Here is a 25,000-nt window from a genome sequence, read left to right on the forward strand (position 1 = left end):
AAACAATGGGCGCCAATGTGAGTGTTCACACCGACGCGTAAAACGCCAGGCATAAAAGCGTCATTTTAAAAAAAACGCCTCGGGTTCGTTTTTTTATTTTGACGCGGCGCGTAAAAAACTGTCCGACCAATGAGATCGGCGCTTTTGTTCACGTGCCAGGAGCTGCTGAAGTGACAGTAAAACACGACTTGGTGGCGCTCAAGCACAAAATCGGTCTTGCCGAGCACACATTGATATGAAGAAGAAGTAGTAAGTAGACAAAGAAGAAGATGAACTGCTAATGCTGCTTGCCAGTTAGCAAAAAGTGTGTGAATGGTTTTGCCATAGACATAATATATCTGTGGTTTTGGCAAGCACGTAAATACTGTCTCTCTTCTTCTTCTGTGTGACAAGCGAGTGTCAGAGGCTTAAAGTGCCGCAGCACCATCTTGTGTACCGGGAGCGCATCTACAGTGGAAATCGCTTGGGTGTGAACACTCAAGACGCGCCGAAAAACGTCACGAAAAACGCTGGCGATAAGCGCGTGCGATATTCGTCCCGGTGTGTACAGGCCTTAACACTAATACCAATCTTGAATGTAACTTTAGAGACGTCCCTAAATTGTCGAATCTCGAAGGTAAAGCCGACTCTCCTCCTGGCAGTGGGTCGGTCTCACAGATGAACTAACACACGGACCAGCTCACCTTTAATGTAGCGCAGGCGGTGTAATTGACATTGGGCAGGACCTCCACCGGTTCCTTAAACATGACCCTGAAGGTGTTGGCCGACCCGTCGCAGCTGAAGCCGGTGTCGTTCTGACCCAGAACCGTGTTGCTGTCTGTGTGAATGATCTGAAAGAAAATCACTCAATCAGGATCTGTGAAGCAGACACACACTTATTATTCTGGAAATGATCATTCCTGTAGCTCAAGATCATGGGGTTGATCCTCAGGGAATGCATGGACTGATTAAATGTAAACCTTTAATATAATGTGTCATGTTTAAGCATGAAGGTAGTTTGAAGGTTTAAGATCTGTCTGAGCGCCTGATATGTCAACATCTGATGCAACCAATGACGTGCAGACAGCAAAACTACATCAGAAATGATCAACTGAACAGCATTATTATAGTTCACTAAAGCCACAACATGTCTTTATTAACTTATTATTAACTAATCTCATTTTAATTTAGTGTAACTTAAACTGAAATAATAATTCATATTTATTTAAAAACAATTGTATTACATACATAAAATTATATTTATATTATTTAACAAATAAAAACTAATTCCAACTAATCCTAATTATTAATAAAAACTAATAGCATCTCATTGATCCTAAAATAACAGAAATTACAAGTTTGGAAAATGTATTAAAGAAAATAAAATATTAAAAAACAAACTGAAATATTTGTTTTATTAATAAAATTAAATAAAATGTTTAAAAATATTTAAAATGTAAAATAATAGCAAAAAAATGTAAATGACAAATTATATGTAATTATATATATATTATTTAAAAATAAAAACTAATTCAAACTATTAATAAAAACAATAATAGCATCTCAATGATCCTAAAATAACAGAAATTACAAGTTTGGAAAATTTATTAAATTAAATAAAATATTAAAAAACAAACTGAAATAATTCTTTTTTCATAAATAAAATAAAATAAAATGTTTAAAAATATAAAAAATAATAGCAAAAAAATTAAAATGACAACAAATTACAAGTTTGGAAACTTTATTAAATTAAATATAAAAAACTGAAGTTATTGTTTTTTTTTAATAAATAAAATAAAATGTTTAAAAATATTTAAACTATAAAATAATAGCAAAAAAAAAAAAAATAACAACAAATTATATGTAATTTTTATATATATTATTTAAAAATAAAAACTAATTCAAACTATTAATAAAAACTATAATAGCATCTCAATTTTTCTAAAATTAGTTTGGAAACTTTATTAAATTAAATAAAATCTAAAAAAACTGAAACTGAAATTTTTATGAATAAAAATGTTTAAAAATATATACATTTAAAATATGATATAAAATAATAGTGAAAAAAATGATATATAATTTGTTATATAATTATAAATAAAAACTATTACATTCAAACTATTAATAAAAACTATAATAGCATCTCAATGGTCCTAAAATAACACAGAAATGACAAGTTTAGAAACTTTATTAACTGAAAAAAAACTCAACTAAATAAATTAAACTAAAACCCGAAATGATAAAAGAATATAAAAAATATATATATGAAATATTAAAAAAGTGTGACAAAAACAAACAAACATGTACATAAATGACACGCTTCCCCTTTAAATGACCTTGCCCTGCTGACAGACGTACCTGTATGTTGACCTGATAGTCTGTAGGTCCGTGTATGGATCCATAAAGCCCGAAACCCACAATAAATATCCTGCGATTGACAGAGAACCTGCAGACAGGATGATGGAGTTAGTGTACGTCACAGGGGCGGAGCCTGTAAGTGAGTGGCGACAGGGGCGGAGCCTGTGAGTGAGTGGCGACAGGGGCGGAGCCTGTGAGTGAGTGGCGACAGGGGCGGAGCCTTTGAGTGAGTGGCAGCAGGGGCGGAGCCTGTGAGTGAGTGGCAGCAGGGGCGGAGCCTGTGAGTGAGTGGCGACAGGGGCGGAGCCTGTGAGTGAGTGGCAGCAGGGGCGGAGCCTGTGAATGAGTGGCGACAGGGGCGGAGCCTGTGAGTGAGTGGCGACAGGGGCGGAGCCTGTGAGTGAGTGGCGACAGGGGCGGAGCCTGTGAGTGAGTGGCGACAGGGGCGGAGCCTGTGAGTGAGTGGCGACGGGCGGAGCCTGTGAGTGAGTGGCGACAGGGGCGGAGCCTGTGAGTGAGTGGCGACAGGGGCGGAGCCTGTGAGTGAGTGGCGACAGGGGCGGAACCTGTGAGTGAGTGGCAGCAGGGGTGGAGTCTGTGAATGAGTGGCGACAGGGACGGAGCCTGTGAGTGAGTGGCAGCAGGGGCGGAGCCTGTGAGTGAGTGGCGACAGGGGCGGAGCCTGTGAGTGAGTGGCGACAGGGCCGGAGCCTGTGAGTGAGTGTCGACAGGGGTGGAGCCTGTGAATGAGTGGCGACAGGGGCGGAGCCTGTGAGTGAGTGGCGACAGGGGCGGAGCCTGTGAGTGAATGGCGACAGGGGCGGAGCCTGTGAGTGGCGACAGGGGCGGAGCCTGTGAGTGAGTGGCGACAGGGGCGGAGCCTGTGAGTGAATGGCGACAGGGGCGGAGCCTGTGAGTGAATGGCGACAGGGGCGGAGCCTGTGAGTGAGTGGCGACAGGGGCGGAGCCTGTGAGTGAGTGGCGACAGGGGCGGAGCCTGTGAGTGAGTGGCGGGTGTGGCTCACCTGATGCGGTCGCTGGTCCCGCTGTAGCCCCAGCGGCTCTCCACCTGCCCGAAGCGGGTGATGCTGCACTCTTTGCCCCGCAGGCAGCAGCGCGGCCGGTCGATGAACTCCACCCGCGGCTTCGGGTTCACCGTGAAGTGCAGGAAGAGACTCACCACCTCTCGGTCCGTCAAAATGGCCGACTGAGCAGGACCTGAGTGAAACATTCTCACATTTACACCTATAAAGCTGAAATGATCAACATGCTGGAGAACCAGTCGTATGATTGACAGTTTTTCAGCTCGTATAATTGCAGACGTCCACCTTCAGATCGTGTCTTTCTCCCTGAAGTCAGTGTAAGAATAACTGATATATTGTGTGCAGTGTTGGGGGAACGCATTACAAGTAACTTGAGTTACGTAATAATATTACTTTTTCCAAGTAACTAGTAAAGTAACGCATTACTTTGCACATTTACAACAATATATCGGAGTTACTTTTTCACATTAGTTTGACTGACAGCTCTCCTGTCCTCATGTTGAGAAAAATAAGTGCAGAGGTGTGTGTGTGTGTGTGTGTGTGTGTGTGTGTGTGTGTGTGTGTGTGTGTGTGAACATGAGGGTTATTGTAGTTCTAGACTAAATGTGAGCATTTATTTCTCTCACTTGCACAATAAAGATTCTGTTCTCCTCAAAATGAGTAAAATCAGTCAATTGCAAAATCAGAGTACTATGCAAACCTCCAATAATTAAATGTTAAATAAAACAACTATTTTTATGCATAATCTACCTTTATATTTAATTTACCAATGTCTTGCTGCTGACCTTTGATGATGAAAATTACTAGATTTTTAGTTTTAATTGGTAAAACTTTTTACCCTGCATCCTCTTCTCCCATTATCCAGAGCTGCGCCCTCTACTGTTCATGCGGGAATTTGCATTTTTACCTCAGCCTGGGGCTTATTATTTACATTTTGGTATAAAGAGGTCTTTACCGTTATATATAGGGTTGGGTATCGTTTGGGGTTTTTTTCGATTCCGGTGCCAAACCGATACTTTTAAAACGGTACCGGTGCCTAAACCGATACTTAAAAAAATAAAAAAAGGCCACAAAACAAGGTGGATGACATTAAATGGCTTTTTATTTTTTTTATTTAAATTGAACCATTTATTAAAAGTTTAATGTATACTTAAATGTATGAATATAAATAAACACAAAACACAATTTACTTATTTACAAATTATAATTGACTTATTTACAAATTCACAGTAAAACCTAAGCCACCTAACCCAACTACAACAGGCCTAATATAACTCTAAATAACAGTTACAGTAATAACAGCAGTCGTCTGTGTTCTTGCTCTGCTACTAACCAACTTCGAGCTTCAGCTTTATTTTGAAATATGATCATATTCTCTGGCTAAATATTTTAGAACGCATCGTCTTAATGTTTCCATGGCGACGCGTCATGTTTCTCACATGACACACAGCAGCCGCAATAGCGCTGACAGCTCAGCTGTATCGGGTTTATTTCGCTTTTTCTTTTTATTCAAAATATTCACAAACTTCTTAACTGTGTCACGAACTATCTGATGTTCAAATGTGTGAGTGAATGTGTGTTAGTTGATCTATAAAGCGCAATGGGCTGCGGCGCCATGTTAGTTTGCGCCTCAGAATCGGATCTGTCGGATTTACAACACTTGAGTTCCTTCTCGTCTCACGAAATACATGAAAGTAAGTGACCAGTGAACTGGAAGAAGAATAGAGTAAACAATATAGTAACTATATTATGTGCATGTATCTGATATGAATAAAACACGTAACGTTAGTCAAATTATAACCGTCTGAAAGGATTGTCATTGCCGCTTCCACAGACATCAGTGTGTGTTTTTTTGCTAGTACTTATGAGCATTTAAATGTCAGAAACATGAAATAAACATGATGTGGTTGAAAACAATGAATAGTTGTCATGAGATGTGGTTGAAAACACTGAATAGTTGTCATGAGATGTGGTTGAAAACACTGAATAGTTGTCATGAAATGTGGTTGAAAACACTGAATAGTTGTCATGAGATGTGGTTGAAAACACTGAATAGTTGTCATGAGATGTGGTTGAAAACACTGAATAGTTGTCATGAGATGTGGTTGAAAACACTGAATAGTTGTCATGAGATGTGGTTGAAAACACTGAATAGTTGTCATGAGATGTGGTTGAAAACACTGAATAGTTGTCATGAGATGTGGTTGAAAACACTGAATAGTTGTCATGAGATGTGGTTGAAAACACTGAATAGTTGTCATGAGATGTGGTTGAAAACACTGAATAGTTGTCATGAGATGTGGTTGAAAACACTGAATAGTTGTCATGAGATGTGGTTGAAAACACTGAATAGTTGTCATGAGATGTGGTTGAAAACACTGAATAGTTGTCATGAGATGTGGTTGAAAACACTGAATAGTTGTCATGAGATGTGGTTGAAAACACTGAATAGCTGTCATGAGATGTGGTTGAAAACACTGAATAGCTGTCATGAGATGTGGTTGAAAACACTGAATAGCTGTCATGAGATGTGGTTGAAAACACTGAATAGTTGTCATGAGATGTGGTTGAAAACACTGAATAGCTGTCATGAGATGTGGTTGAAAACACTGGATAGCTGTCATGAGATGTGGTTGAAAACACTGGATAGCTGTCATGAGATGTGGTTGAAAACACTGAATAGCTGTCATGAGATGTGGTTGAAAACACTGAATAGTTGTCATGAGATGTGGTTGAAAACACTGAATAGCTGTCATGAGATGTGGTTGAAAACACTGAATAGTTGTCATGAGATGTGGTTGAAAACACTGAATAGCTGTCATGAGATGTGGTTGAAAACACTGAATAGTTGTCATGAGATGTGGTTGAAAACACTGAATAGCTGTCATGAGATGTGGTTGAGAACACTGAATAGCTGTCATGAGATGTGGTTGAAAACACTGAATAGTTGTCATGAGATGTGGTTGAAAACACTGAATAGCTGTCATGAGATGTGGTTGAAAACACTGTATAGTTGTCATGAGATGTGGTTGAAAACACTGAATAGTTGTCATGAGATGTGGTTGAAAACACTGAATAGCTGTCATGAGATGTGGTTGAAAACACTGTATAGCTGTCATGAGATGTGGTTGAAAACACTGAATAGCTGTCATGAGATGTGGTTGAAAACACTGAATAGCTGTCATGAGATGTGGTTGAAAACACTGTATAGTTGTCATGAGATGTGGTTGAAAACACTGAATAGTTGTCATGAGATGTGGTTGAAAACACTGAATAGCTGTCATGAGATGTGATGTGACGAGCGTTGAGCGTCTGTCTCTGGCTCAGCCAAAGCGCGAAAGCACGTTTGAATTTTGGCACCGAAATGAGGAACCGAAATCTGCGTTCTAATTTCGGTTCGGTACATACCGGTTATTTAAGTACCCAAGGGTTTCGGTACCCAACCCTAGTTAAATAAAATATAACGTTTTTGTTATAAACAAAAACAAAAACAAGCCCAGCCCAGGTGAGAAAAAGGTAACGCAAAAGTAACGTAACGCATTACTTTTCTTAAAAAGTAACTAAGTAACTCAATTAGTTACTTTTTAAGGGAGTAACGCAATATTGTAACGCATTACTTTTCTTAAAAAGTAACTAAGTAACTCAATTAGTTACTTTTTAAGGGAGTAACGCAATATTGTAACGCATTACTTTTCTTAAAAAGTAACTAAGTAACTCAATTAGTTACTTTTTAAGGGAGTAACGCAATATTGTAACGCATTACTTTTCAAAGTAACTTTCCCCAACACTGATTGTGAGTGATATGGACAGACCTGCGGCGAACTCCTCTATGGTCATGAGAGGGAAGCGGATGAGACTGAGGGCTTTCCCCAGAACACGCCTCTTGTTCTCCGGCGTGGGCTGAAGCTGCTGCCGATGGGTTTCTGCCTCCGCCCAGCGAACCGCCGCTACGAACAAACGCACCTCCCGCACGCCCAGAGTATCTCGCTCCAACACCGCAAACAGTGTGTCTGAGAGAGAGAGAGAGAGAGAGAAGAGAAAATGTACATTAATACAGTAAAAACTAGGATTGCACCGAATCCAGATTTTTGGGGTTCGGCCGAATACTGAATCCCATCCTCAGTCCATTATCACAGTAAACACATTAATGAAGTAAACAACGTCCACAGCAGTGTAGGGATGCTATTGACCATTAAACGGTTAACCGAAAGTAAGAACTGGTGGTTGAGAGTTGCCATGGCAACGGAGAATATTCAAGCTGCTGGAGAGGACGTGTCGACATTTCTCTGTTTCTCGTAAGTTATATATATATATAAAAAAGTTTGACAACTTCACACAGTCTAATTTAATTACTTTTGTTAATATTTATACCTCTGTGATTATGGTATAGTTCCTTTATCATCTGAAATATCTATGCGTTTAGTACTAGTAATGATGCAGAGCACGTCTTGAATGCTTTCATTCATGTTTCTACCGTGTATCCTGTTTATATTAGGGCTGTCAAAGATTAATCGCGATTAATCGCATCCAAAATAAAAGTTTGTGTTTACATAATATATGTGTGTGTACTCTGTTAATTATTATTTATATGTAAATACACACACAAGCATGTATATATTTAAGAAAAAAATATTATTTTTATATATAAAACATTTATATTTATATATATTATAGATTATATAAATGTATATACATGGCAATATTTTTTAAATATATACATGAATGTGTGTGTATTTATTAGGGCTGGGCAAATTAACGCGGGCGATTAATTTTTTCAGCTTAACGCATTAAAAATATTTAACGCAAATAACGCAGCGTCCGTTTTTATATCCATTTTTGCTTAGCGTTACATGATCATCACGCTCTTATTCATGTAAATGCTTCCAAGCGTGACAAGACACAAGCGAACGCGCTGTATGCCAATGTCCTGTCTGTGTGTGTGTGTGTGTGTGTGTGTGTCAGTGTCCTGTCTGTGTGGATGCGTCTCATGTCAGCTAATCAAGGGACACACACACACACTCGACGCATAGATAGACTCGCGTCAGTTTCCTGCTCACATCGAGTTCTCTTTTGCTCTTGAACAAACAATAACACAGAGGATTTTCAGTATTCTCATATTAGGAGTCTTAAATGAGTTAAATAACGTCTTAAATGAACTTAAAGAGTTGTGAGGAAATGAGATGCGCGGGACAGCGAAAATTTTTGCTTTAATGATGATTCATCTATATTTAATTTATTATTTATGCAGTTAAGAAAGATAACTATTACATTTCTGTATATGTATAACAGGGAAGGCCATAGGTAAATATAACATTTATTATTTTGGGTTTATGTAAAGATTGTTTTAAGTTCACTTAAATTAAAAGTTGTTTTTTAAAGCCTAATGTTGAAATTGGGAGCTTTCAGTTATACTGTAATGTAACGTCATTAATGTTTCATAGACACTTTAGTATCAGTGATACTGGCCTTCATTCATAAAAATATGACAATACAACACACATTTAAAATATGCTCTTTAAATTGTTTATACATTAATCTGGAGAGTAACTGAAATTATTACAATATAAAAATATTAAAAACGTAAAATATTAAAAACTTGCGATTAATCGCGATTAATTACAGAAAAAAGTGTGATTAATTAGTTAATTTTTTTTAATCGATGCCCAGCACTAGTATTTATATATAAATAATAATTAACAGAGTACACACACATATATTATGTAAACACAAACTTTTATTTTGGATGCAATTAATCTTTTGACAGCCCTAGTTTTTATTAATAATTTAGGTGCATTTTATTGTTAATTTTGTGTTTTTCAAAATTCATTTGGAGTCCGCATTCATCATTCACAGCTGTTGAAATAGCCATTTATACAATGGCTATTTCAACATAAATTAGGTTAAACTACTGCATGTCCGCCCACAGAAAAATAAATAAATATTAAAAATGACCAACACAGAACTATTGATCCACGAATGTCACAATAGGATCCACTGATGCGGCAGACAAACCGAGTGCGAATGTCACAAAAATGATGACCGTCACACCCCTAGTTTTTAATATTTAAATGATGGCTGTCATATAAACTTGCCAGATTTATTCAAACATGCATTACATGTTGAAGAACATTAAAAATGATAATGACTATGTAATATAGTGCATATATTTATCAAAATGCTCATCTCTAGAGTTATTTTTAGGGCTGTCAAAAGATTAATCGCGATTAATCGCATCCAAAATAAAAGTTTGTGTTTACATAATATATGTGTGTGTACTCTGTTAATTATTATTTATATATAAATACACACACATTCATGTATATATTTAAGAAATATTTGCATGTATATACATTTATATAATATATAAATATAAATGTTTTATACATAAAAATAATATTTTTTTTCTTAAATATATACATGCTTGTGTGTGTTTTTATATATAAATAATAATTAACAGAGTACACACACATATATTATGCAAACACAAACTTTTATTTTGGATGCGATTAATCGCGATTAATCTTTTGACAGCCCTAGTTATTTTTCTAGCTCAGTGAGAGTTTATGGACACTGGATGTGGCTGTTTTTTTCAGGCTGTGGGCTTGAATCCATGATACAGTACCCAGATCAATATCGGTGAATCCTTCCGCAGCCAGAGCGTCTCCGGTGTTTTTGTCGATGTTCTCCAGGCACAGACTGGCCAGCTGCGGCTCGTCAAAGAGTCTCGCCTTAACACAGACAACACAATCAGCCAATCAGAACCACAGGAGCCGGGAGTGGACACACACACACACACACACACACCTGTGTGAGCAGCATGAAGGCGTTGTCCGCCCGCAGGTTCTTCTTGAGGAACTCCACACAGTGAGCCTCCAGGGCCGGGACGGCGTATTTCTTAGCGGTGTAGAGAGTCGTCATCACGGTCTCTGGGCCGATCTGAACCTCATCAGAGTACAGGAACCTGGGGAGAAGCTCATCGTTACATCTTTCTGGAATATATATATATATATATATATATGCATTAATACAAGCGATCATACTTGAGCAATGAAAGGAACGCCGCAGCTTCTACATCAGGAAGCTCGATCTCTGTGGATGTGGTGGCCATGCCTCCGTTAAACATGGCATCAAAAACGGCACTGCCAGCTGCCAGAACAAACCTGGAAGGGGAATAGGAATATTATAAATAATCATAATAAAAAATTATAATAATTAAATATTAATCGTGATGGGATATATAGATAGATAGATAGATAGATAGATAGATAGATAGATAGATAGATAGATAGATAGATAGATAGATAGATAGATAGATAGATAGATAGATAGATAGATAGTGCTGTCAAATCGATTAATCGTGATGAGAATATGAATATTATAAATAATAATAATTAAATATATATAATGCTGTCAAATCGATTAATCGTGATGAGAATATGAATATTATAAATAATAATAATTAAATATATATAATGCTGTCAAATCGATTAATCGTGATGAGAATATGAATATTATAAATAATAATAATTAAATATATATAATGCTGTCAAATCGATTAATCGTGATGAGAATATGAATATTATAAATAATAATAATTAAATATATATAGTGCTGTCAAATCGATTAATCGGGATGGGAATAGGAATATTATAAATAATCATAATAAAAATAGATAGATAGATAGATAGACAGACAGACAGACAGACAGACAGACAGACAGACAGACAGACAGACAGACAGACAGACAGATAGTGCTGTCAAATCGATTAATCGTGATGAGAATATGAATATTATAAATAATAATTAAATATATATAGTGCTGTCAAATCGATTAATCGGGATGGGAATAGGAATATTATAAATAATAATACTAATTAAATATATATAGTGCTGTCAAATCGATTAATTGTGATAGGAATAGGAATATTATAAATAATAATAATAACAATTAAATATATATAGTGCAGTCAAATCGATTAATTGTGATAGGAATAGGAATATTATAAATAATAATAATAACAATTAAATATATATAGTGCTGTCAAATCGATTAATCGGGATGGCAACAGCAATATTATAAATAATAATACTAATTAAATATATATAGTGCTGTCAAATCGATTAATCGGGATGGCAACAGCAATATTATAAATAATAATACTAATTAAATATATATAGTGCTGTCAAATCGATTAATTGTGATGGCAACAGCAATATTATAAATAATAATAATAATAACAACAATTAAATATATATAGTGCTGTCAAATCGATTAATCGTGATGGGAATAGGAATATTATAAATAATAATACTAATTAAATATATATAGTGCTGTCAAATCGATTAATTGTGATGGGAATAGGAATATTATAAAAAATAATAATTAAATATATATAGTGCTGTCAAATAGATTAATCGATTTTCTGTGCGGTTATTCAAATAATTGTGGATCTTTTTTTGCACAACTGTTAAAAAACTATTTTATTTGATGGAACATAAAACTTGAAGAATAATATTATTTGGTATTATTATTATTTATATTTATTGTAAAAAAGAAAAATATTTTAGGTTTTGTTATGTAACCTAATAAAAGTTTGATTATTTTATTGGTTTATATATATATATATATATATATATATATATATATATATATATATATATATATATATATATATATATATTACAATACTTTTTTTAAAAGAAGCCATCTTCAGCTTCAGTTTCGGTTTTCGGCCAAGTGCATCCTAAATTTTCGGTTTCGGCCCAGAATTTTCATTTCGGTGCATCACTATAAATTATATTTTATGACAAATATGCACATAACCACGCAAATTAGGATATGTTTACAGCATGGAAGTATTTCCCATTAGCTTTGCCTTTAATTTATTCAGATTTCACTTAAAAAGTTATTTAATGAGAAGTTGTGACTTTCTAGGCTGATATGTGTAGGAATTATACTCTCATTCCTGCGTAATAATCAAGAGCATTGATTACACAGCGCCTGAAAATAGTCTAACTTCCGTCAACATAAACAACATGACAACCTGCTCACACAGAGAGCGCTGGGGACTATTTTCAGGCGCTGTGCGATATCATTGCGCCGCGCTCATGGGACGGCTCACAGCTCTTGATTATTACGCAGGAATGAGAGTAAAATTCCTGCCATATATCGGCCTAGAAAATCACAACTTTGTATTTTCCGTCGGTCTTAGTACACGATGTCACTACAGAAGAGTCAAGTTTTAAATAGGTAAAATATCAAAAGTCTTTGGTCATTTTTGAGCGAGATGCTAACGGTCTAATCCGATTCAATGATCTATGCTAAGCTATGCTAAAAGTGCTACCGCCAGAATGGATTCGAAAGCGGTCAACCGTTATTTTCCACAACAACAAAAAAACAAGTGTCGTGTTCCTTTAAGAGCGGCAGCTGAGGGGAAGATTTTTAACAAATAACGTCTTTAATTTGAGTCCGTTCCTCACACAAAGCTATCAAATGTCTTCAGAAGATGTGGTAAAATAACGTATGAGATATACGGGCTACTGTTTAGATACTTTTTTGAAACTTTAAAGCCCCATCCACTTTCACTGAGAAGGTCGCGTGAACATCCCGCAAAACATCTCTAACGTTAAATACAGTTTTGAGGTAATGATAACAGCACTTTAATAATAGTTTGATGTGTGTCAATCACCTGTGCGCGGGTATCCGCTGGACTCCCATTCCTTTACCCACTAGAAAGTGAACATCACTCAGTACTTCATTATTGAACAGGAACGCAAATCTCTCTTTAACGGTGCATTTTGTCGCCTGCCAGTTATAAACGGGCTCCCGGTACACGAGCACGGCAGCCGCGGCCGGGTGTGTGGCGGCCGCCGGTGTCATCGCTGCGTTAGACGGGCTTCCTGTCATGTTCGAGGCGGGCAGAGCCAGCGGCCCCATCACCGCCGCGGCAGCCGGGAGAGAGTTCATCAGATTCGGCGGAGGTCCCGAGGCAACACCGGGGCTTTCCAAACCCGCGGGCCCCGTTTGAGGGTTTGAGCGTCTCGTCACGCCATGCGAGCCTCCGCTTCCTCCGTGACTGGCAGCCAAGGCGTAAGGACTGTTACTCGGTTGGCTGTTACCCAAAGGTCCGTGTCCGGAGAAATTTAAACACGGAACCCGACCGCTATTGTCTCCAGTAGCCATCTTGGACTGAGGCGCGCACCCGCTGAATGAGTAAACAAATCACGCGCACTGTCAGTATCCTGTCAGCACACGCGCACAACATCCGGTCTTAAAGGGATAGCTCACCCAAAAATTATATTAAGGATTAGTTCACTTTTAAATAAACTTTTGCTGATTATTTACTCACCCCCATGTCATCCAAGATGTCCATGTCTTTCTTTCTGCAATCGAAAATAAAATAAGGGTTTTGATGAAAACATTCCAGGATTGTTCTCCATATAATGGACTTCAATGGGCTCCAAACGGTTCAAATGACAGTTTCAGTGCAGCTTCAAACGACACCAGATGATGAATAAGGGTCTTATCTAGCCAAACCATCAGTTTCTGAGAGAAACCCAGCAGTATTTATGCTATTATTTTACCTCTGATCAGACGATCGTGATCATCTCTGAGCTCCGCCATAACTTCCGCTAAGTGAGGTCAAATTAGATCGTGGTCATAGATATATCGACCGTAGATGCCTCATTCTATTGATCCGTGCTAATGAGGCATCTACGTATACATCTATGACCACGCTCGTATTTTGACCTCACTTAGCGGAAGTTATGGCGGAGCTCAGAGATGATCACGTTCGTCTGATAAGAGGTCAAATAATAGCATAAATACTGCTGGGTTTCTCACAGAAACTTATCGTTTGGCTAGATAAGAACCATTTGGAGCCCATTGATGTCCATTATATGGAGGAAACCCCTGGAATGTTTTCATCCAAAACCTTAATTTCTTTTCGACTGCAGAAAGAAAGACATGGACATCTTGGATGACATGGGGGTGAGTAAATTATCATCAAAAGTTTATTTAAAGGTGAACTAATCCTTTAATCCTCAAGTTGTTCTAAACCTGTATGAGTTTCTTTGTCCTGTTGAACGCGAAAGAAGATATTTGTGAAGAAGGTTGCTAGCCAAAATGGTTTCTGGTCTCCATTACCTTCCATAGTTTTTTTCATACTATGGAAGTGAATGGGGACCAGCAGCAACATTCTTCAAAATATCTTCTTTTGTGGAACAAAGAAACTTTAAAATAGCATGAGGGTGAGTAAATGATGACTATTTTAATTTGTGTGTTCTATCCCTTTAAGAGCATATGGACTCCACTAGACCCCTGAAGGTGTACTGTGGTGTCTGGCACCAAGATGTTAGCAGCAGATCCTTTAAGTCCTGTAAGTTGCGAGGCAGGGCCTCCATGGATTGGACTTGTTTGTTCCGCACATCCCACAGATGCTCGATTGGATTGAGATCTGGGGAATTTGGACTCAAACTCGTTGTGCTCTGACCCGTCACAATCTGGCCCTTGTCAAACTCGCTCAAATCCTTACGCTTGCCCATTTTTCCTGCTTCTAACACATCAACTCTGAGGACGAAAGGTTCACTTGCTGCCTAATATATCCCGCCCACTAACAGAGATCATCAGTGTTGTTCACTTCACCTGGTCGTAATGTTATGCCTGATCGATGTGTGTGTGTATATATCTTAACTTCTTGTCGTCTTTAACTAGATGTTTTGTTTACCTGGCTGGTTGCCGCTATTGTGTCCATGTGTTTATGCAAAGGCTATTTAACACAATGTGAGATAAAAAACGTTTTTTTTGTGTTTTAATTTTTTTTTATTTTTTTTTATTGAACAGATTTAAGAGCAAATAGTCACAACAATAACAAAAAAAAATTATAAACATTAGACAGAGGTAGCAAAAAGGAACAAAATAAAAAACACAAAACAGACATTGAGCCAGGGGTGACATAAAATGTAAAATAAATTAGGATCAAGAGAGCTAGACAGAGAGAGAGAGAAAAAAAAAAACGATGCCTTTTTTTCTCAATTATAAGAAGGCATAAATATTGTGAGATTAAAACTCTTGGGACTCATGAATGAACGTCACGACGCCCCCATCCGGATGACGGGGGAAGCGTCCGATGACGTCACACACTCAAAAACTGCAGTAAAATAAACCTGTCATTGTCCTTTTGTAAAGGCTTTTCCTTTAGGTATTTGACTCTACATACAAATGTCTTTTATGTCTTAACTCTAATGTTCTCCTGAAGGTATTTGTATATTTGTACGATTCTTGAAAAAAAAAAAAAAAAAACTATCAACCTCAAAAAAATAAAAAATAAACCTGTCATTGTCCTTTTCATATGTATGTAAAGTTTTTTTTTTTTTTTATGCTTCCTTTAGATATTTGACTCTACATACAAATGTCTTTTATGTTAACTCTAATGTTCTCCTGAAGGTATTTGTATATTTGTACGGTTCTTGAAAAAAAAAAAAAAAAAAAAATTTTTTTAACCTGTCATAAAATTGTTTGTGAGACATTAGGGAGTGCAATATATATCCACTCATTGTGCATTTCACACTCATCCATTTCGCCGACGCTTTTATCCAAAACGACAGAGAAATCCTGCCTGGACAAAAAAATAAAAAATATATATATATATAGATTTATTTATTTTTTTGTTTTTTAATTATAAATTCTCGTTTTAATCAATGTAGAAACCTCCCATAGATCTGCCATCTTCAACCGGGTTCCATCAACAACACAAAAACTGAAACCCCTTCTGCTGTTATATAATGGCAGCGCGTAGGCGCAGCTCCGCATGCGGATGCGCGGGAGTCCCGCGTGCGCGCGCGGGACAGAGGAGAGAAACTCCAGCGCGTGGTGTGACGCTCGTCTGCTTCCCATCACCGTGACGTCACGCTGCTGCGAGCTGTCCGCGCGGCGCTGGTGCTGAAGCAAGATGGCAGTGCGCTAAACGGCGGAGAAACTGGGCGCAAAGTGCTTTATGGGAACATTTTCTGAGTGTTTGCGCGTTCGCTGTCCGGCATGGCTGTGTGTTGAGGGAACGCGGCTCAATCAAATCACAGCACGTTAACGGACTGTCCCGTGCGGAGGTCGACGCGGCGCGGCGCGATGTCTCTTCTGTGCGTCGGGGGTGAGTCTTATATTTGATATATTTGCCCTTTATTGGATACAAAATGTTCTAATCCTATCGTTATGAAAGATATCGCGGCACTACTTAACAGTAAAATGCATGGTCTCCTTTATGACAAAGTACTGTTGCAGTGCCATGGGACTTTCAAACGCACGATATCATGGTATTTAATTCACAGGATAGTGCATGAATACCATGATACTGTTTTGGTGCAAAAAATGTGTGCTTTGTACATCACTTTACCACATTTTTTTGGACATGCATGATAATAGTACCATGCACTATCCCTTAAAACATAGTGTAAAGATATGATGCAAACCAAATGTGGAATGCCATCACTGTACCACATTTTTATACATGCATAATGTCTTTGAATATTATGAATACCATTGGACTATTATCATGCATGTCCAAAAAAAAGTGAGGCACAGTGATATGGTTCCACATGTTTTGCACCATTACATGGTGTTTTAAGGGATATTGCATGAATACCATGGTATTATTATCATGCATGTCCAAAAAATGTGGTACAGTGAGGTACAAAAAACAGTGGTGTACCACACATTGAATGCCATCACTGTGTTTTGTACCTCATCATATCACATTTTTTGGACATTAATGATAATAGTACCATCATATTCATGCACTATCCCTTAAAATACCATGTAAAGATATGGTGCAAACCAAATGTGGAATGCCATCACTGTACCACATTTTTTATACATGCACAATATCTTTGAATATTATAAATACCATGGTACTATTATCATGCGTGTCCAAAAAAAAGTGAGGCACAGAGGATGGCATGCCACATTTTTTTGGACATGCACCATAATAGTACACTCTAAAAAATGCTGGGTTAAAAACAACCCAAGTTGGGTTGAAAATGGGTTGTTTTAACCCGGACATTGGGTTGTTTTAAGCAAACATTTAACCCAACTGCTGGGTTAAAATGACCCATTCACTGGGTTAAAACAACCCAATTGCTGGGTTAGTCCATTTTCAACCCAACTTGGTATGCCATCAATGTATTTTGTACCACATTTTTTATACATGCACAATATCTTTGAATATTATAAATACCATGGTACTATTATCATGCATGTCTAAAGAAAAGTGAGGCACAGAGGATGGCATGCCACATTTTTTTGCACTTTAAAAAATGCTGGGTTAAAAACAACCCAAGTGTGGTTGAAAATGGACTAACCCAGCAATTGGGTTGTTTTAAGCAAACATTTAACCCAATCGCTGGGTTAAAACGACCCATTCACTGGGTTAAAACTACCCAATTGCTGGGTTAGTTCATTTTTTGGTGGTATTCATGCACCATCCAATGAATTATCATGTAAAAATATGGTGCATGTCCAAAAAATGTGGTATGCCATCAGTGTTTTATAAGGGAATGTTGTTGCATGGATTTACAGGTGTTTTACATGCATGGCACACATCAAGAAAAGCTTTTTCCATCAGTTAATATAACTATATTAGAAGAACGTTGTAGTATTTTAAATATATGCTATGTAGGAATGTGATATTATAAAGGGGTTTGCTCATATTGTTCCGTGCACTGTGGGAAATCTCTGGAGCGGTGTGTGAAATGAGCTTGTGAGGGAATCCTGTGCGTGTGTGTGTGTGTGTGTGTGTGTGATGAAACGACATTTCTTGTGGGTATCATTCTGGTCACGCTCTGTAGCCGCTGGAGTCTTTCAGGCGTTTCGTTTCTTCAGGTTCAGCCACATTCGCTGTGTAGATCAAATACAGATGATCGACGGGTCGGAGTGGTCGGAACCGCGCAGGTTTGATTGGATGTGCCTCAGTCAGGTTGATATCATTGCTCTGGAAGCAATATTTGTTCAGTACTGCACTTTAAAAAACTAAAAAAGCAATAGCTGGATGATTGTACTCCAGCATGGCTGATCTTGCTCTGATGCAGTGACACGAGGCCGGCTCATTCAGTGCTGCACACACACACACACACACACACACACACACACACACACACACACACACACACACACACACACACACACACACACACACACACACACACACACCAGGGCCGTGCAGAGAGTTCGTCAGGGGCAGGGGCTCAAATGTAAAAAAGGGGCAAAATATATATATATATATATACCCTGTTCGGCCGAACCAGCCTCTTACTGCATTTCGTTGCCTTGTACCTGTACTTGTGTAATGACAATAAAGTTGAATCTAATCTAATCTAATACACACACACACACACATATATATATATATATATATGTATATATATCCTTATGCTCAGCAAGCCTGCATTTATTTAATCAAAAATACAGAAAAAACAGTAGCCTAATATTGTGAAATATTATTACATTGTGTTCTTTTTAACTTTTTATTAATTAAAGAATCTTGAAAATAGTATCACAGTTTCCATCATTGACATTAAAGCCTCATATTAGAATGATTTCTGAATGATCATGTGACACTGAAGAGTGGAGTAATGATGCTGAAAATACAGCTGTGATCACAGGAATATAAATGGTAATATAATAAAGTCCTTTCACGTAACCATTTCGCCTGCCTACACTTCACATAATAGGCCTGTATAGGTGCCGGTGGCACGTTGGGTTTGTTAACTTTGATAGTTTCATGAAATAGTAAACGGTGTATCAATATACATAAATACAAGTGAATTTAACACTTACCATTAATGCGACTTTTGCTGCTGCTGCAGGGATTTGTTTGTTAAAATCCATTTTGTCAGTGATGCAATTTATAAAATGAGACAAACCGCAGGAAATCGTTCCACAAACGTTAGTTCGTCTGTCCGTGTCATTTTCAACCGATTTCTGAATAAGAACAGAAAATTACCGATCCACTTCACATCGCCCAATGGAATTTGAACTTGCTTTGCCAGATCACGATTGGTTGGTGTATATACATGACAAACGGGCATTGGTGAATTGTGTAATACTTTAAAATATATAATATATAGATTTGTAATTAAATCAACACATTAGCTTTGATTATGGATGAAAAAAAAATATTGGTTTACTTTTTTCCCGTAAGGCAACACACTCTCTGAAAGGACCATATTTGGCTCGAGAGCCGCTTCCGAACAGAGGAAAATCAGCTGTCAATCAAAACGCACGCGACCCATAGCAACGCGTTACGGCAACGCCTCAACAGAAATTGTCCGACTTTTGAGCCGTTCGTTACCATTGTATACATTGTCATGTTATAATAATTACATTTATTTCGTTTTATTGACCACGATATTATCATTGATATTTGTCTGAGAGGGGCACTTTTGATTCATTTTGAAAAAGGGCAGGGGCTCGAGCACCCAAAGCCCCCCCCTCTGCACGTGCCTGACACACACACACACACACACACACACACACACACACACACACTGGCTGCTCTCTCACTAGTGCTGGTCATCATCATGAGCATCTCACTAAAAGTTAGTGGGTGGGATATATTAGGCAGCAAGTGAACATTTTGTCCTCAGAGTTGATGTGTTAGAAGCAGGAAAAATGGGCAAGAGTACACTCTAAAAAATGCTGGGTTGGAAGCAACTGGGTTGTTTTAACCCAGCAGTTGGGTTAAATGTTTGCCCCAACTGCTGGGTTAGTTTCATTTAAAAATGTCTATACACTCTAAAAAAAAGGTTCTATTTGGCACCAAAAATGGTTCTTGGGTCGTAATCATAGGGGAACCTTTTGAAGTGCTATATAGCACCAATATTGGTGCTTCAGCGGTTCTTTAGAGGTTCTTCAGCGGTTCTTTAGAGGTTCATCAGCGGTTCTTTAGAGGTTCATCAGCGGTTCTTTAGAGGTTCATCAGCGGTTCTTTAGAGGTTCTTCAGCGGTTCTTTAGAGGTTCATCAGCGGTTCTTTAGAGGTTCTTCAGCGGTTCTTTAGAGGTTCATCAGCGGTTCTTTAGAGGTTCATCAGCGGTTCTTTAGAGGTTCTTTAGAGGTTCTTCAGCGGTTCTTTAGAGGTTCATCAGCGGTTCTTTAGAGGTTCATCAGCGGTTCTTTAGAGGTTCTTCAGCGGTTCTTTAGAGGTTCATCAGCGGTTCTTTAGAGGTTCTTCAGCGGTTCTTTAGAGGTTCATCAGCGGTTCTTTAGAGGTTCTTCAGCGGTTCTTTGACTAAGGTGCTATATAGCACCGCTACCATATACAGAACATGTTAAGATATGGTGCTATATAGCACCAAAAGTGGTTCCTCTATGATTACGATGAAGAACCATTTTTGGTGCCATATAGAACCCTTTTTTTTTTAGAGTGTATGGGGTGAAAGTTGGGTTGAAAATAGTCAAAGCAAGCAATTGGGTTGTTTTAACCAAGTGGTTGGGTTACATGTTCGCCCCAACCGCTAGGTTAGTTTCATTTAACCCAACTATTGTTTAACAATTACTATATGGCTGGCTTAAAATGAACCCAAAATAGGTTGGAAATTAAAAATCAGACACATAATTACACTCTAAAAAAAAAAGGTTCTATATGGCACCAAAAAAGGTTCTTGGCTTGTTATCATAGGGGAACCTTTTTTAGTGCTATATAGCACCAATTTTGGTGCTTCAGTGGTTCTTCAGCGGTTCTTCAGAGGTTCTTCAGCGGTTCTTTGACTAAGGTGCTATATAGCACCTCTGAAGAACCGCTGAAGAACCACTGAAGCACCAAAATTGGTGCTATATAGCACTAAAAAAGGTTCCCCTATGATTACGAGCCTTTTTTTTTAGAGTGTATAGAACCTTTTTTTTTTTTAGAGTGTAGATAAAACAATAATAGTCAAAAGGTGAACATGTATTAATAATCTGTTTAATACATGTTTATTGTTTAATTATTAATAATGGTAATTGATTAAACATACAGTATTAATAAATGTTCATTTCCAACTTTGGTTTCAATTTGAGCAAGCACTACAGGTATTTTTAAACAATAGTTGAGTAAAATAAAACTAACCCAGCGGTTGGGGCAAACATTTAACCCAACCGCTGGGTTAAAACAACCCAATTGCTGGGTTTGTTCATTTTTAACCCAACTTGGGCTTCTGACCCAGCATTTTTTAGAGCGTAAGGATTTGAGCGAGTTTGACGTGCATGTGGATGTTCGACTCTCTCTTTCCCAGAGGAGTAAATCAGGAGCTTTGATTTAGAGGAAGTCCCTGAGTGAAGCCACAGCGAAGGGTCATGGGTTTATTGCTCCGAGAGACGACTAAAGCTCTTATTCCTGATGTGCTGTTTGTCATGACAGAAGTGTTGGATCAATGTTCATCACAGGAGAGACTGTCCAGCATGAAGGGTCATGGCTGAATTAAGCTCTCCCTCTGGAGCTCTTCGGAAAATGTTCTGTTTTGAAGAGTTAAAAATCACGCTTCATCGGAATGATATGAAACTTGGTGACTTTTCTTGCATTAGGTATGTAAGCACACACAAAAAATTGGGGTCATGATTCGAGCATGCTAATTGGTCGTTAAAAAAAAGTACCGTTCATTGTCTTCGGTCATGAATGACAACCATAGGAAATGAATGGGAAATCGGCAAAAAGAATATTTGTGTGTACAATCTACAAATCGGCCACAATGCTGAAAAAAGTACACAGCAGTAAAGGGGTGACACTCTAAAACATCAAGAGTGTGATATTGACACATCCACTCACACACACACTTATACACACACACACACACACACCTATGAAAAACTGAGCCTATGAACCACATTTTGAATTTTTTAAAATCACAGCTTCATCGGAAAAATATGAAACTTGGTGATTTTTCTAACATTAGGTGTGTTAACACACAAAAAAATTGGGGGCATGATTCGGGCATGCTAATTGGTCATAAAAAAAATACTCCCACTTTTGCTCTTCGGTCAAAAATGACACCATAGGAAATGAATGGGAAATCTGCAAAAACACAAATTCACAGAAAAAAATCTATATTTCTAACAAACAAAAAAATATCTAAAACTTTATAATAAATAGTCTTTGAGATTTTTTAAATATATATTCAAATCCATCAAAAAAAATCATTAAATGTGTTCAAAAGAGAACTAGTGAATTCTCAAGCCTCTCCATTGAGACTCTAGTGGTTACACACATGGGTGCAGGATTTCTTAAAGGGTTAGTTCACCCAAAAATGAAAATTCTGTCATTAATTCCTCACCCTCATGTCGTTCGACACCCGTAAAACCTCCGTTCATCTTCAGACACAAATGAAGATATTTTAGTGTAAATCTGATGCTCTGAAAGGCCTCCATTGGCATTCAGTACATTTACACTCCCAAGACCCATAAAAGGCACTTAAAACGTCGTTACAAAGTCTATCTCACCACAGTGACTCGACAATAATTTTACGAAGCGACGACAATAGTTTTTGTGCGCAAAAATAAATCAAAATAACACCTTTATCCAGCTTGTTCTTGTCTTCCGTGTGTGTCTCCACGACGCATGTGCGAGAATATGACGTAGATCCGGCGTTCGGGAATCCATGAAATGCACACTTAACCCCATTTGAGAACTACGCCGAGACCTAAAGCACGATCAATGTAGAATTCAACAGCTTAGACACGCGCGTCTTCCTCTGCTTGTAAACAAATCGCTTCTGGGTCATGTGTCCGAACGCCGGATCTGCGTCATATTCTCACGCATGCGTCGTGGAGGCACACGGAAGACAAGAACAAGTTGGATAAAGGTGTTATTTAGATTTTTTTTTGCGCACAAAAACTATTGTCGTCGCATCGTAAGATTATTGTAGAGTCACTGTGGTGAGATGAACTTTGTAGCGACGTTTTAAGAGCCTTTTATGGGTCTTGGGAGTGTAAATGTACTGAATGCCAATGGAGGCCTATCTGAAGCCTTTCTCAGCATCAGCTTTACACTAAAATATCTTCATTTGTGTCTGAAGATGAACGGAGGTTTTACGGGTGTCGAACAACATGAGGGTGAGGAATTAATGACAGAATTTTCATTTTTGGGTGAACTAACCCTTTAAATAATTCCGAAACAGGGCGCTAATCTGCCTTCAAAAAAAAATATTTTGAAGGCATAGTCTCTATTTTAACCTGAAATATTGCAATAATAAAAAATAAAAAAAAATGTATTTAATTTTTTTTTTATAATTTTCAATGGCAAAAATAGACCATAATTATTGCATAAATATTTAAAAATACCATCAAATCATCTCAAAATACAAAATTAAAAAGAAAAAATATTATTGAAGAAAAAAAAATTGCATTGGTTTTACTGGGGTGGAGGAAGATTAATTTTTAGGTGTCCGGTCACTGATGACCGGGAAGACGACCAATGCAACCCCTAAACCAAGAGCACCAGAGGGTTAAAGGGTTAATTCACCCAAAAATGAAAATTCTGTCATTAATTACTTACCCTCATGTCGTTCGACACCCGTCAGACCTCCGTTCATCTTCAGAACAGAAATGAAGATATTTTAGTGTAAATCTGATGCTCTGAAAGGCCTCCATTGGCTCAATGCACGGTTCACTCTCAAGACCCTTAAAAGACACTAAAGACTAAAGTTACAAAGTCCATCTCACTACAGCGGCTCTACAATAACTTTATGAATCGGCGAGAATAGTTTTTGTGCGCAAAAAAACCCTAAATAACGACTTCGAAGCGTTATGAATCAGTGAGTCGAATCATGATTCGGATCGCGTGTCAAACCGCCAAACTGCTGAATCGACTCACTGATTCATAACGCTTCAAAGCTTCATGATGCGTGTTTTAAAATCGTCATCACTATATAAGTCGTTATTTAGGGGGTTTTTTGCGCACAAAAACTATTCTCGTCACTTCATAAAGTTATTGTAGAGCCACTGTAGTGAGATGGACTTTGTAACGACGTCTTTAGTGTCTTTTAAGGGTCTTGAGAGTGTAAAGTTGAGCCAATGGAGGCCTTTCAGAGCCATCAGATTTACACTAAAATATCTTCATTTGTGTCTGAAGATGAACGGAGGTCTGACGGGTGTCCAACCACATGAGGGTGAGGAATTAATGACAGAATTTTCATTTTTGGGTGAACTAACCCTTTAAGAGAGCAGAAGGACATGTGTTGGGTATTGTGCCTCCACACATTTGCTGTAATCTACTCTAAACACCTCTCATGCGATGCATTATATAATACCTCACCTTTTCCTGCTCTTCTGATGTTGGGTGGTGTTGTCATCCCTCTACGGATGCTGAATGTAGGAGTGTTTTCACACTTATGTAATATTGAGAACGCTTTAGCAGTCAGCATGGGCGGATAACATCCCACCTCCAGCCAAACATCTCAGGAAAAGTCTTCACGGTTGCTAATGCGTTTCGGAGTTTTATTGCTCACAAATAATGTCCAAATGCTTTTTAAGAGACTTGGTCATAATGAAATGCAAATCACAAATGAGATTTTCTCTTTAATCTCTCAATTATTTCTCCCAGATTGCAATGAGATGGACTTTTGCTGAAGTCACAGATGTTGCTTGTTAGGAAACGACCC

General features: G+C 37.9%; 1 protein-coding gene across 1 annotated transcript in view; it reads right to left on the bottom strand.

Annotated features, from left to right (window-relative positions):
* The window catches only part of btbd2b (BTB (POZ) domain containing 2b), an 18,668-nt gene extending 5,055 nt beyond the window's left edge, over positions 1–13,613 (bottom strand). Inside the window, exons 1-8 of the mRNA XM_079819185.1 lie at positions 13,070–13,613; positions 10,421–10,540; positions 10,185–10,341; positions 10,003–10,108; positions 7,193–7,390; positions 3,363–3,555; positions 2,338–2,425; positions 684–830 (exon numbers count right to left, since the gene is read on the bottom strand). Coding sequence (XP_079675311.1) covers positions 684–830; positions 2,338–2,425; positions 3,363–3,555; positions 7,193–7,390; positions 10,003–10,108; positions 10,185–10,341; positions 10,421–10,540; positions 13,070–13,563 — 1,503 coding nt within the window. The 5' untranslated portion in view covers positions 13,564–13,613. The remainder of the gene's footprint in view (positions 1–683; positions 831–2,337; positions 2,426–3,362; positions 3,556–7,192; positions 7,391–10,002; positions 10,109–10,184; positions 10,342–10,420; positions 10,541–13,069) is intronic.
* Positions 13,614–25,000: the final 11,387 nt, after the last annotated feature.

This window comes from Gobio gobio, assembly GCF_949357685.1.
Source record: "Gobio gobio genome assembly, chromosome: 6".
NCBI lineage: Eukaryota > Metazoa > Chordata > Actinopteri > Cypriniformes > Gobionidae > Gobio > Gobio gobio.